At 41.0% G+C, this 13,329-nt stretch overlaps 1 protein-coding gene across 1 annotated transcript in view; it reads right to left on the bottom strand.

The window, feature by feature from the left end:
* Nucleotides 1-3,692, bottom strand: part of med13a (mediator complex subunit 13a) — a 210,943-nt gene extending 207,251 nt beyond the window's left edge. The window contains exon 1 of the mRNA XM_061963074.1: nucleotides 3,068-3,692. Within this exon, the coding sequence (XP_061819058.1) occupies nucleotides 3,068-3,133 (66 nt within the window). The 5' untranslated portion in view covers nucleotides 3,134-3,692. The remainder of the gene's footprint in view (nucleotides 1-3,067) is intronic.
* Nucleotides 3,693-13,329: the final 9,637 nt, after the last annotated feature.

Below are 13,329 nucleotides of genomic sequence, written 5' to 3'. Positions count from 1 at the left end.
GTGTGAATACTCAAGAATCTGGAGGAGATTAAGGCTATGTCTACACTAAACCGGATAACCCCATAAACAAATAATTATTTAGCCTAAGCCCCGTTTCAGCCACACTAAACCAGCGTTTAAGGTTCCCCTCTTCGGACAAATTTTTACACGGGTAAGTGTGCCGTGTATTTCTTTGTATGGACTCATTGATCGTTTACAAACTGAGTTTGGAGAGGAATTGATGCCAGAAAGACCGCGCCACAGCCAGTTTCATAATAAAGCGGTTTCATAACTCGGAGCTAACCACTGGAAATATGGAGGCGAGTCATTCAGACATGCCCGTGTTTCTCATTCTTCTACATGTACAGACGCTTGTGGAAGTCACACATGAATACCTTAAGAGAAAGCGATTGCAGCTATTTGGGATACAACACTTCTCAGACGGCAAGAGTACTTTCGAATGTCGAGGTCAGCTGTGATTCTACTTACCGAAAAATTTTGTCAATTTGTCGAAGGAGAGTCAACGAGAATGCGGGCTCCCGGGAATGTGATAAAAAAAATGTAGCGTGTGCTTTGTATTATCTGGCCGTCAAGTGAAGACTACAGAAAACGGCGAATGGTTTTGGACTGGCAAAGCAGACCGTATCAGTTATTGTCCGCCATGTATGTCGCGGACTCAACGTCTATGTCCAGAGTATATAAAGTCACCAAAAACGAATGGCCAATGAAGGTGAAGGCAAAAGAGTGAGGAGAGTCCTGACCAGATATCTAGATCCCGAGATTGATTGTTGTAATATGTTCTTTGTCCCGTTGTGTACTTTTACGTGTTTATTAAAGATTTGATTCATTTATGATGGCTCAGGTGTGATTCACTACAATAGGACCCCACAGCACACTGCATTCCAGTTAATTGAAATACCACAACACTTGATATTGTTCAGATAAGTAAAATTTAAGAACTTGCACACAATGCGCACTAGGGCTGCAACAACTAATCGATTAAATTGATTAAAATCGATTATAAAAATAGTTGGCGATTAATTTAGTCATCGATTCGTTGGATCTATGCTATGAACATGCGCAGAGGCAAGTTTCTTTTTTTTTTAACCTTTATTTATAAACTGCAACGTTTACAAACAGCTGAGAAACAATAATCAAAATAATAGGGGTGTAACGGTACGTGTATTTGTATTGAACCGTTTCGGTACGGGGGTTTCGTTTCGGTGCGGAAGTGTACCGAACGAGTTTCCACACGGACATATTATGTAGCGTACTGCACGTTGTTTAAACAATACTCAAAATGCCGGACATCTGAGGCATTGAAGAAACTCCGCAAAAGAGGACATGTCCGCTGAAAAGAGGACGTATGGTCAGTCTATCCTAGCCCGTTAGCTGCTAGCATGCTAGCAAAAGAGGACTAGCAGCGATCGGTTTCACCGGACGTGAAACCGATCGCTGCTAGCAGGGCGAGGTCCTGACCATACGTCCTCTTTTCACCGAACATGTCCTCTTTTGCGGAGCTGTCGGGCGGTGTTTCTTAAATGCTTCAAATGTCCGGCATTTTGAGTTAGGGTTGCGTGTATTTTCAATGTACGTTCAGGGTTAAGAAGGGGTTAAAAACAAAACAAATTGTGCGTGCAGCAGCATTGGTGAGGGAGAGACAGAGAGAGTGAGAAAGTTATGATAAACGCCCATGCGTCGTCAGGCTCTGCTTTTTATCCATAGATTTATCAGATTAAATGTTTTATTATCTATAGCAAGGGTGTCAAAAGTGTGCATTTTTGTAACATTTTCCTTGTTTTATTTGGCAAGTTGAAAGAACATGGCGCCAGTATGCTGGTTTTTTTTCAATAAAATACTGGAAAGGATAGAAATGTAGTTTGTCTCTTTTATTCGATTATTTATCGATTAATCGAAGTAATAATCGACAGATTAATCGATTATCAAATTAATCGTTAGTTGCAGCCCTAATGCGCACTATGACGTGCGCATTTTCCGCGCATGCGTACTAGGTCGCGTTGCGCCGGCGGACGGAGGGGGGAGGGAGTCTTAAACGGTGGCATTGTTGTGTGTAGACGCGGATAAGGTTAGGTGGGATTTACCCTGGATAACCTTAGTGTAAACGGGGCCTAAGGCTGCAGACAAATCAATTACCGTATTTTTCGGAGTATAAGTCGCACCTGCCGAAAATGCATAATAAAGAAGGAAAAAAACATATAAATCGCACTGGAGCCCGGCCAAACTATGAAAAAAACGGTAGTTGCAAAAACAAACAGATACAGATCTTTATTATGATCGACCAGAGAGCAATTTGCCATAGATTATGCACTTTACAGCTATTTAGAATAATGTCGACTGACAACACGGTGCCACAACTTAAAACAAGAGATGAGGGGTCTCGATATGGAGAGGCAGATAAACACGTTGAATGCCAAATGTGTTTGGTAGTCAAAAGAAGAGCTGGGAAGAGTTGCAAACTACATTGTTTGTACTGTCTATAAATACAGGCCAGTGATTACATAATCAGCCTGGGGCCTCTGCGTCCTATTTGGTGTGGATATTCGAGAATCTGGAGGAGATTAAGCCACTGACAGACATCATGACACTCTGCTTCAATTAATAACCAACAGTGACACTAAAAGCAATCGCCTTGCAGGTTTGTGGTTAAAGCGATGAGCTCAGCAAGTTTGACAGGCGCTCCTGCAACCGTCCAAAACCAGGCTTGTTCTTACTTGAACTTGTTGTCGGAGACAGCACTAATATAACGACTTCACAACTACAAGCATGGAAATAAGGTGACACTTGGACAAAATGTGTTTAAACACCATGCTCGTAAACACTTTTTGGCATGTTTACTTTGGAAAGTAAACAGAAACATAACACGCTGCAGTGCGCGAATGGGAACAGAGAGAGTATTGGAGTGGACATGGCAGCAAGACACATGGAGGTGTTTACTAAATGTGACATTGTTTATGTTAGGTGACGTCAGCCTGGCTAAGATGACATCAAGTGATGCCTCGGAGGCTAACGTTAGCTTAGCCGCGGTTCGGCTAGTTAAAAATGGCTGCTTTAGTTTTAAATCTCTTACCAGACAGAAAAGATTGGAATGGCAATCCTCCAAACTGGCTCCGTTTGGTACAAAACAAGAACTCATCCTTCTTCACTCCGAGGTCCAACTCTCCATCTTTTCACTTCCCGGGAGGCGATTTTGATTTTTTTTTTTTTTTTTTTTTTTTTTTTTTAATTCCAATAAGCTTAATCAGCGAGTAATATTTGTTTTTATGACATACGGCTGGAGGATAGTTAATTCAACAACCTTCTGATTGTAGTAGAGTTCCTCCTCTAGGATTAAAAAAAAAGGAATAAATACTTTGTTCTTTTGGTTGACATCCGAAAAAAATCAGCCAAGTTCAATCAATTTCCAGGAGGTGATAACTGTTGACAAAACAAAAAGAAAAAGAAGCAACTCTCCCCTCCCCCTTGGCTCGAAAACGGTCTCTGCTTAAAACAAATATTCCGTCTTACTCCTCCACGGCAAAATCCATTGTAGAAGCGATATGTATTCCCCAAAAGCCTGTGAAAATGGCATCACCCTCAACCCTCCCGGTGATGTCGATCATGATTTCTGTGTTGGTTTCCATTTGAATTCATGGACTCCTTTCTTTAATGGCGGCCACAGGGACAACTCTGCCTTCCACAGCCGATTGGCTCGTTCGTGGTCAAACATTTGTCAAGCTTGCCATATCGACCTGAAAAAATGCGCTTACACTTCCGGTTATAATGCTTTCGAGTGTTGTTGTCCCTGCTTGTTGCCTGGTGCTCTGAAAGTCCGACATGAAAAGTACATTATTCGATACAATTTAAAACTTTAGAACAATGTTCAGATTCTCTCTATGTGTATATGGCTTTTCTGGAATGATTTTATTTTGAAAGTCTCAAAAGGATTTTTCGTTTCCAGTAAGACAACCTTAACAGTGTCATGGTCATGAGCGTTTTAACAACACGGGAACTGGTATGTGTTGCCACTGGGCCAGCACAGGTGGCGCCAGTGAGCAACACATTTTCCCAATCGTTATAAAATCCTCCAAAGCAGTGGTTCTTAACCTTGTTGGGGGTACCGAATCTCACCAGTTTCAGATGCGCATTCACCGAACCCTCCTTTTATTTAAAATTCAAGACAAAGTTATTATATGTTTTTGGTAACACTTTAGTATTGGGAACATATTCTAAGTAACAAAGACTTAATTTAGAGTTATTTGGTTAGGTTCAGGGTTAGGGTTAGGGTCAGGGTTAGAGGGTTAGGGTTATAATAAGGCCATGTCGAATAAGGCATTAATAAGTACTTAATAATGACTAGTTAAGAGCCAATATGTTACTAATTTGCATGTTAATAGGCAACCAATTAATGGTGAATATGTTCCCCATAGTAAAGTGTTACCATGTTTTTTTACTGGTGCACAAAATGCACCGTGCATGAACATCACCTTGTTCAAAGAACAAAACCAACACAGTGCATAATCTCACAACAAATTACACACCTGCAAATCAGTCTGACTTCTGCTGTTGCCATATTCGTAACACGCCGATAGGGAGAAGTTTTTATTTACACGATGAGTCGGGTGTGTCTTGACCTCCGCCGAACCCCTGAACCTGACTCACCGAACCCCTAGGGTTCGATCGAACCCAGGTTAAGAACCACTGCTCTAAAGTTTGCTCACTTAAACAGTGCGCCACCTAGCGCATATTATATTTGCACTTGTCGTTGAAATGTGCACCCAAAATGCATGGATAATAAGTTAATTCACAAAGGAATTCATCCAAACAGAAACTGCATGGGTATACAGTATACTAATTCAAAATATACTGTAAATTTAGTGAACAATTGAGTCGTTAAAATGTCTGTGTTTTTGATTGATTGATTGAAACTTTTATTATTAGATTGTACAGTACAGTACATATTCCGTAAAATTGACCACTAAATGGTAACACACGAATAAGTTTTTCAACTTGTTTAAGTCGGGGTCCACATTAATCAATTCATGGTAAATGAGTGTAATTCCTTGCCTGATAATAAATAACACTTAAACTGTATTAAATACAATTATTTTAAAAATGTATTTAATTTAGGCTGAATAATAAAACCGTATAAAAAACTTTAATAGGCAAAATGTCCTTCACACAATCTGATTGCATATTTATTACATACAATTTAAAAGATTCATTTTAACTACCTTGAACACTGGATAAATAACATGTGTTGTCTGTTAGCAATTCCTAACATTTTTCTTCCTGTAAAGTCTAACTATTTAAATCCTTCATAAATGCTATATTTTTAGATACTCTTTATACCAACTATACTTTAACGTTTCTTTACGTTAAAAAAAAGAAAAACACTTTAGTTGTGTTTGTGTTTTCACTCAGTCCTATGCAAACACAAATAATCAAATGAGGTCATATAAAGTGATAGTTATTAATTAGACATGATTCACATAATTTGCTAAATATATTACATTTTTAAATAAGGTTTAAGATAGAGATGTCCGATAATATCGACCTCCCTCCCCCATTTACACTCATTCACACAAAAGGGTTGTTTCTTTCTGTTATTAATATTCTGGTTCCTACATTATATATCAATATATATCAATACAGTCTGCAAGGGATACAGTCCGTAAGCACACATGATTGTGCGTGCTGCTGGTCCACTAATAGTACTAACCTTTAACAGTTAATTTTACTAATTAAAATTAATTACTATTAATTACATGAATTACTAGTTTCTATGTAACTGTTTTTATATTGTTTTACTTTCTTTTTTATTCAAGAAAATGTTTTTAATTTATTTATCTTATTTTATTTTATTAATTTTTTTTAAAAGTACCTTATCTTCACCATACCTGGTTGTCCAAATTAGGCATAATAATGTGTTAATTCCACGTCTGTATATATTGGTTGATATCGGTATCGGTTGATATCGGTATCGGTAATTAAAGAGTTGGACAATATCGGAATATCGGATATCGGCAAAAAGCCATTATCGGACATCCCTAGTTCAAGATGTTTATCAGGTTTCTTCTTCATTGTACTTTTTAAACACTTTGAACAGTTTATTAAACTGGATCATACCAGCACATTGTTTATTAACCCATTCCATAATTTAATTTCACCTACTGATATGCTAAAGGTTTTAAGTGTTGTACGTGCATACAAAGGTTTGATTGATGGATGGATGTATTGATAAGGTTATGTCTCCTCTTTTGTGGAAAAAAAAAGTACATTATCGTTTGCTTTGCGCATAATTCTAGTTGTTTGCAAATGCACTAAATCATTGAATTTCAGTTTCAAAGTTTATTTGTATTACCCTTAATCACAAGTGCCTCAAAAGGCTTCACAAACCACTACATCCGCTGATGTGAACCCACATTCATCCATCCATCCATCCATCCATCTTCTTCCGCTTATCCGAGGTCGGGTCGCGGGGGCAGCAGCCTAAGCAGGGAAGCCCAGACTTCCCTCTCCCCAGCCACTTTGTCCAGCTCCTCCCGGGGGATCCTGAGGCGTTCCCAGGCCAGCCGGGAGACATAGTCTTCCCAACGTGTCCTGGGTCTTCCTCGTGGCCTCCTACCGGTCGGACATGCCCTAAACACCTCCTTAGGGAGGCGCTCGGGTGGCATCCTGACCAGATGCCCGAACCACCTCATCTGGCTCCTCTCGATGCGGAGGAGCAGCGGCTTTACTTTGAGCTCCCACCGGATGACAGAGCTTCTCACCCTATCTCTAAGGGAGAGCCCCGCCACCCGGCGGAGGAAACTCATTTCGGCCGCTTGTACCCGTGATCTTGTCCTTTCGGTCATAACCCAAAGCTCATGACCATAGGTGAGGATGGGAACGTAGATCGACCGGTAAATTGAGAGCTTTGCCTTCCGGCTCAGCTCCTTCTTCACCACAACGGATCGATACAGCGTCCGCATTACTGAAGACGCCGCACCGATCCGCCTGTCGATCTCACGATCCACTCTTCCCTCACTCGTGAACAAGACTCCGAGGTACTTGAACTCCTCATTCGTGCAAGGAAAAACTCCAAAAGCCTGAAATGTGAAAAAGAAGAAACCTTGGAAAGTTGGGACCACCTTCCTTGGTGACCGGCTGCAATAGATGCCAAGTGGGTACAGTTATTGAAGTATTACATTCATGATAATGTGAGAGTCCAGTCCATCGAAAGCCAACAGTAGGAGGTCAACGTAGAGACGTCACCATCTTATGCGTAGAGGAGTGATCCATCCCAGGGGTCATGACTTGGAACAGCTAAATATGTTTGAGAAGGAATAAAGAAAGCTTTAAAACAATTAGAAGCACACAGATAGAAAGATAGTGTCATGTCTGTGTAATCATGTTTTGTTTTAAGTCATGTTTTGTTTAGTTTCTGGCTTTTCACTCCCTTGTCTTGTTTGCATGATTACCCATTAGTTTCACCTGTTCCACGTTTGGACTCATTGTGCACTCTTGTTTGTCACCATAGCAACCATTAGTTTTCACCTGTCACGTCACGCACCTGTTTCACGTTTTGAGTCACGCACCTGTTTTCGTTAATCATGTCTGTGTTATTTAAGCTTTTAATTTTCTGTTGTTCGTCCTGACGACCTCACCACATTTATGCTCTGTCCATGCCTGATACTTCTTTCCATGTCCATTCTCCATGCAACTATTTTTGTCCAAGCCAACTAGGTTTTTGTTCCATGTTTATAGTCTTTTTGGTTTCATAGTTTATTCTCCGCCATTGTGCGTGTTTTTCGTTTGTACTTTTTTGCTATAGTCTTTTGGTTTCATAGTTTATTCTCCGCCACTGTGCGCGCTTTTTGTTTGATCCTTTTTTTGTATTTATAGTCTTTAAATAAATCATGTACCTTCATTCCCGTCTCGCACGAGCCAACTTTCCGTTGCATCCCGGAAAAGCAAACACCCAAGATCAAGTCATGACAGTAGGTCGTCAGCAGACCCGCTTTTCCGCAAGTAAGTTGGCCGAGTTGGACAATGTGGATGAGGCTTCTTGGGCGGTCCTGTGCGCGATGGAGGAGGAAACGCGGCGCTACTCCTCCATGGAGTATAGAGACTTCATTTGGTCCCAGGACGACACAGCGTCACCTCAGCCACGGAAGCGCCGCCAAAGACGAAGGACGTCAGGAAGAACTTCCGCGAGCCTGCAGGACACGCCGCTCCCACATGCCCCTCCCCCTCTGGGCGGAAGCAAGCAGCAGCCAGCCCGGCTTAGCCCTGATGACGTAAAAAACCAGGATTTTTTTTTTCTGAATTCTTTTTCTTTTGATTCCCCGCCCCCCAGGACTCAAGTCACGCCCAAGTCACAAAAAAAATTTTTTTCACCCACAATATCACAGGTAGAAAATAGACATTTTCGACAAATTAAAGGGGACGTTTCTGCCTCCCCCCGCCCACCCCTAGAGAGAGTTCCAAACCGCAGAGAGCGCGTCTGGTATCCGCCCCTTGAGGGGGGGGCTGGGGTCGGGAGCTGTGTAGGTGGGGTGGCTCTGCATCACCATGTCAAGCCACAGCCTCCAGCACGGCCGCCACCACCAGTCTTCCGACCTGTCAAGCCACAGCCTCCAGCACGACCGCCCTCACCAGTCTTCCGACCCATCAAGCCACAGCCTCCAGCACGACCGCCCTCACCAAGACCCGCCATGCCAAGACCAAGACCAAGACCCGCCATGCCAAGACCAAGACCCACGCCAAGACCAAGACCCACGCCAAGACCAAGACCCACGCCGAGCTTCACCGCCTGACGCGCCACGCCGAGCTTCGCCGCCTGACTCACCACGCCAAGCCACGTCTGCCACGATGACGACGCGCCTCCCTCCTCGTCGGCCACGGATATGGCCGCTACCTGGTCGCCCGCCACGCCAAGTGCGCCCACCTCCCAGTCGGCCACGAATGTGGCCATTCCCTGGGCGCCCGCCTCGCCTGCTGCAGCGGCGTTCCACTCGCCGCCGCCACCTAACTCTGCCCCGGTGGATACGGGGACACGTGGTCTGGCGACCCACCGCCATGTCCCCCTCCCGCCCTCCCATGACTCTTGTTAATTTTTTTTAATGGACATCTGGTATCTGTCCTTAAGGGAGGGGCTCTGTCATGTCTGTGTAATCATGTTTTGTTTTAAGTCATGTTTTGTTTAGTTTCTGGCTTTTCACTCCCTTGTCTTGTTTGCATGATTACCCATTAGTTTCACCTGTTCCACGTTTGGACTCATTGTGCACTCTTGTTTGTCACCATAGCAACCATTAGTTTTCACCTGTCACGTCACGCACCTGTTTCACGTTTTGAGTCACGCACCTGTTTTCGTTAATCATGTCTGTGTTATTTAAGCTTTTAATTTTCTGTTGTTCGTCCTGACGACCTCACCACATTTATGCTCTGTCCATGCCTGATACTTCTTTCCATGTCCATTCTCCATGCAACTATTTTTGTCCAAGCCAACTAGGTTTTTGTTCCATGTTTATAGTCTTTTTGGTTTCATAGTTTATTCTCCGCCATTGTGTGTGTTTTTCGTTTGTACTTTTTTGCTATAGTCTTTTGGTTTCATAGTTTATTCTCCGCCACTGTGCGCGCTTTTTGTTTGATCCTTTTTTTGTATTTATAGTCTTTAAATAAATCATGTACCTTCATTCCCGTCTCGCACAAGCCAACTTTCCGTTGCATCCCGGAAAAGCACACACCCAAGACCCAGTCATGACAGATAGTACTTAGCTTTTACCAAGCAGACCTTTTCCGGACTTAACGTCACTCACCGAAAACCATACAAACTCTTATAATATTCACTACACCATTTATACTTTGTTTACTGCAGAATGTTTGTGATGACAAGCAAAAAAAAAACCTTAGAGAGGCAAAAAAGTTTTTCTCTTTACACCCACAAAACGTACGGAAAAGGAAGAAAAACCGTGGTCCTAAAACCAGGTACGGACTATAACGTGAGTTACCTGTATCGTTGCACCTCTAGTAAACACAATAATAGATATGAATGAGATGTGCGCTAAGTAAAATTCCTAGTTTGTGAACTTGTTCTCAAACAATGGTAATAAAAACTTTTCTGATTCTGATTCTGATTCTGAACAAATTGACAGTTGTCAGCTGTTAGCATATATTACCTCGATCAAACATGTTGTGGCTGTTTGTTACAAGATACTGCAGTAGTAAACAGTAGGGATGCGGTACTCAGTTTAATGCTGCATTGGACAATCCTCTTGAAAATAGTGGTATTAATCGAGATCGAATGATATGAAAAAATTCATTGTGATCATTTTTTTGCCATATCGCCCAGCCCTAGGGCTATGTACATTAAAATCAATATTTTTGATTCAATAAATAAAGGGTTTGAATGTTCTCTGTCTCCAACATGATGTATTATTCTAACTGACCTCTTTTGTAACACCGTTATTAATTGAAGCGTACGTTTGTACTTCTTTCCCCATATTTCTACACAATAACTCAGATATGGTAGCACGAGCGAGCAGTTAGAGAATATGGAAAGATTTTTGGTCCAGAATATATCTAGCTTTATTCATTATAAGTATTTCTTGCAACCTTATTGTGAATATTTTTTATATAAGATGTCCATTACCTTTTATTATCTATTTGGTATTACATCCAAACAAAATTGATTTTTTTTAATTCTGTCAATGTTTACTCTGTCTATTTGTATGTGTTTGACTTTCTCTTCTGCTGTTACCAAATAGCATTATTTCAGTTTTACTGAGATTTAAAGATAGCCTGTTTTTGTCAATCTCTTTAATTTGTTAATTTCTTCTGTTATATTTGAATTAGCTTCTGTGTGTTCTCTTCTGAACAAAACACACAGCAAATAATACTAACTTTAAGTCTTTTGATACTTTTCAGATTTCGTTGGTATAGACATTGATTATTGTGTAAATCGTAAATAAAAACAGAATATAATGATTTGCAAATCCTTTTCAACCTATATTCAATTGAATAGACTGCAAAGACAAGGCACTTAATGTTCGAACTGGTAAACTTTGTTACTTTTTGCAAATATTAGCTCATTTGGAATTTGATGCCTGCAAATTGCTTCAAAAAAGCTTGCACAAGTGGCAGAAAAGACTGAGAAAGTTCAAACACTTATTTGGAACATCCCACAGGTGAACAGTCTATTTGGGAACAGGTGGGTGCCATGATTGGGTACAAAAGCAGCTTCCATGAAATGCTCAGTCATTCACAAACAAGGATGGGGCGAGGGTCACCACTTTGTGAACAAATGTGTGAGCAAATTGTCGAAAAGTTTAACAACACATTTCTCAGAGAATCTAGAGAAATCACTGCACGTAAGCAGCAAGCCCGAAAACCAACATTGAATGCCTGTGACCTTGGATCCCTCAGGCGGTGTTGCATCAAAAACCGACATCAGTGTGTAAAGGATATCACCACATGGGCTCAGGAACACTTCACGAATCCACTGTCAGTAACTACAGTTTGTTGCTACATCTGTAAGTGCAAGTTAAATCTCTACTATGCAAATAATAGCAAAAGCCATTTATCAACAACACCCAGAAACGCCACCGGCTTTGCTGGGTCCAAACTCATCTAAGATGGACTGATGAAAAGTGGAAAAGTGTTCTGTGGTCTGATGAGTCCACATTTCAAATTGTTTTTGGAAACTGCGGACATTGTGTCATCCGGACCAAAAAGGAAAAGAACCATCCGGACTGTTATAGGCGCAAAGTTCAAAAGCCAGCATCTGTGATGGTACGGGGGTGTATTAGTGCCCAAAGCATGGGTAACTTACACATCTGTGAAGGTACCATTAATGCTGAAAGATACATACAGGTTTTGGAGCAACATATGTTGCCATCCAAGCAATGTCTTTTTCATGGATGCCCCTGCTTATTTCAGCAAGACAATGCCAAGCCACATTTTGCACGTGTTACAACAGCGTGGCTTCGTAGTAAACGATTGTGGTTACTAGACTGGCCTGCCTGTAGTCCAGACCTGTCTCCCATTGAAAATGTGTGGCGCATTATGAAGCCTAAAATACCACAACGGAGACCCCGCACTGTTGAACAACTTAAGCTGTACATCAAGCAAGAATGAAAAATAATTCCACCTGAAAAGCTTTAAAAATTGGTCTCCTCAGTTCCCAAACGTTTACTGAGTGTTGTTAAAAGGAAAGGCCATGTAACACAGTGATAAAAATGACCCTGTGCTAATTTCTTTGCAACGTGTTGCTGCCATTAAATTCTAAGTTAATGATTATTTGCAAAAAAAATGTACGTTTCTCAGTTCGAACATTAAATATCTTGTCTATTCAATTGAATATAAGTTGAAAAGGATTTGTAAATCATTGTATTCTGTTTTATTTACAATTTACACAACGTGCCAACTTCACTGGTTTTGGGTTTTGTATATTGTCTATTTGTATTCGTGTATGAGTGTTGCCAACTTTCCAGTACAAAAAGTAGCCATTGACTGTTCTATCAATCAATCAATCAATCAATCAATCAATCAATCAATCAATCAATCAATCAAAGTTTATCCATAAAGACCTTAATCACAAATGCCTCAAAGGGCTGCACAAACCACAACGACACTACAATGGGACAATGAGAAACCTTGGAAGAGACAGCAGATGTAGATTAGTGGAAATAGTCGCCAAGAGGATTTGGATAGTCGCCAGATTTAGCGACAAAGTCGCCAAGTTGGCAACACTGAATGTTACCGAATAGCATCAAAAACAAAGTTACAACAAAGTAGACAACTTATTGATAAATAATCTATATTAATAACTTGCTGAAAAAGTTTACATTTGTGTTTTCTATATCACTCTTATCCTGTGCACCTTGCACCTGTCAATCACAGAACTGACACAGAGAGTCTGCGTCTTGATTCCCACACTTTCATACGCAACATACTGTAAGTGTGTTCACACTGAAAAGTAAGGTAAAATGAGGTACACTGTCAGTTCCAGGATGTTGTACTCAACACAACCTACATAATGAGTGATGGACCCCAAATTCACTCAATTGTTGCCATCTTTGCTACGTTGCAGAAGGGTAGAGACTAACCTGTATGGTTGCAATTCACAATTGAAAAGAAAAGTATAAATATTGGATACATGATTAAAATAATTCATTCCTACTTCAACAATATATTTGAAGTGCAAACTCTTTTTTGGAAGGTGGGAGGCAACACACAACAAGGAAAAACAGACATTTCACCAAAACAAACAAACAAACAAACCAACCCACGTTTCATAGATAGCAACACCTACATTGTTTAGAATGGAAGTCATTTAATGCCAAAAAGACAGCTATCAAACCAAGGTAC

Source organism: Nerophis lumbriciformis, linkage group LG09, assembly GCF_033978685.3.
Source record: "Nerophis lumbriciformis linkage group LG09, RoL_Nlum_v2.1, whole genome shotgun sequence".
NCBI lineage: Eukaryota > Metazoa > Chordata > Actinopteri > Syngnathiformes > Syngnathidae > Nerophis > Nerophis lumbriciformis.
The sequence above is the reverse complement of the archived record's forward strand: the minus strand, read 5'-3'. Positions and strand labels throughout refer to the sequence as shown.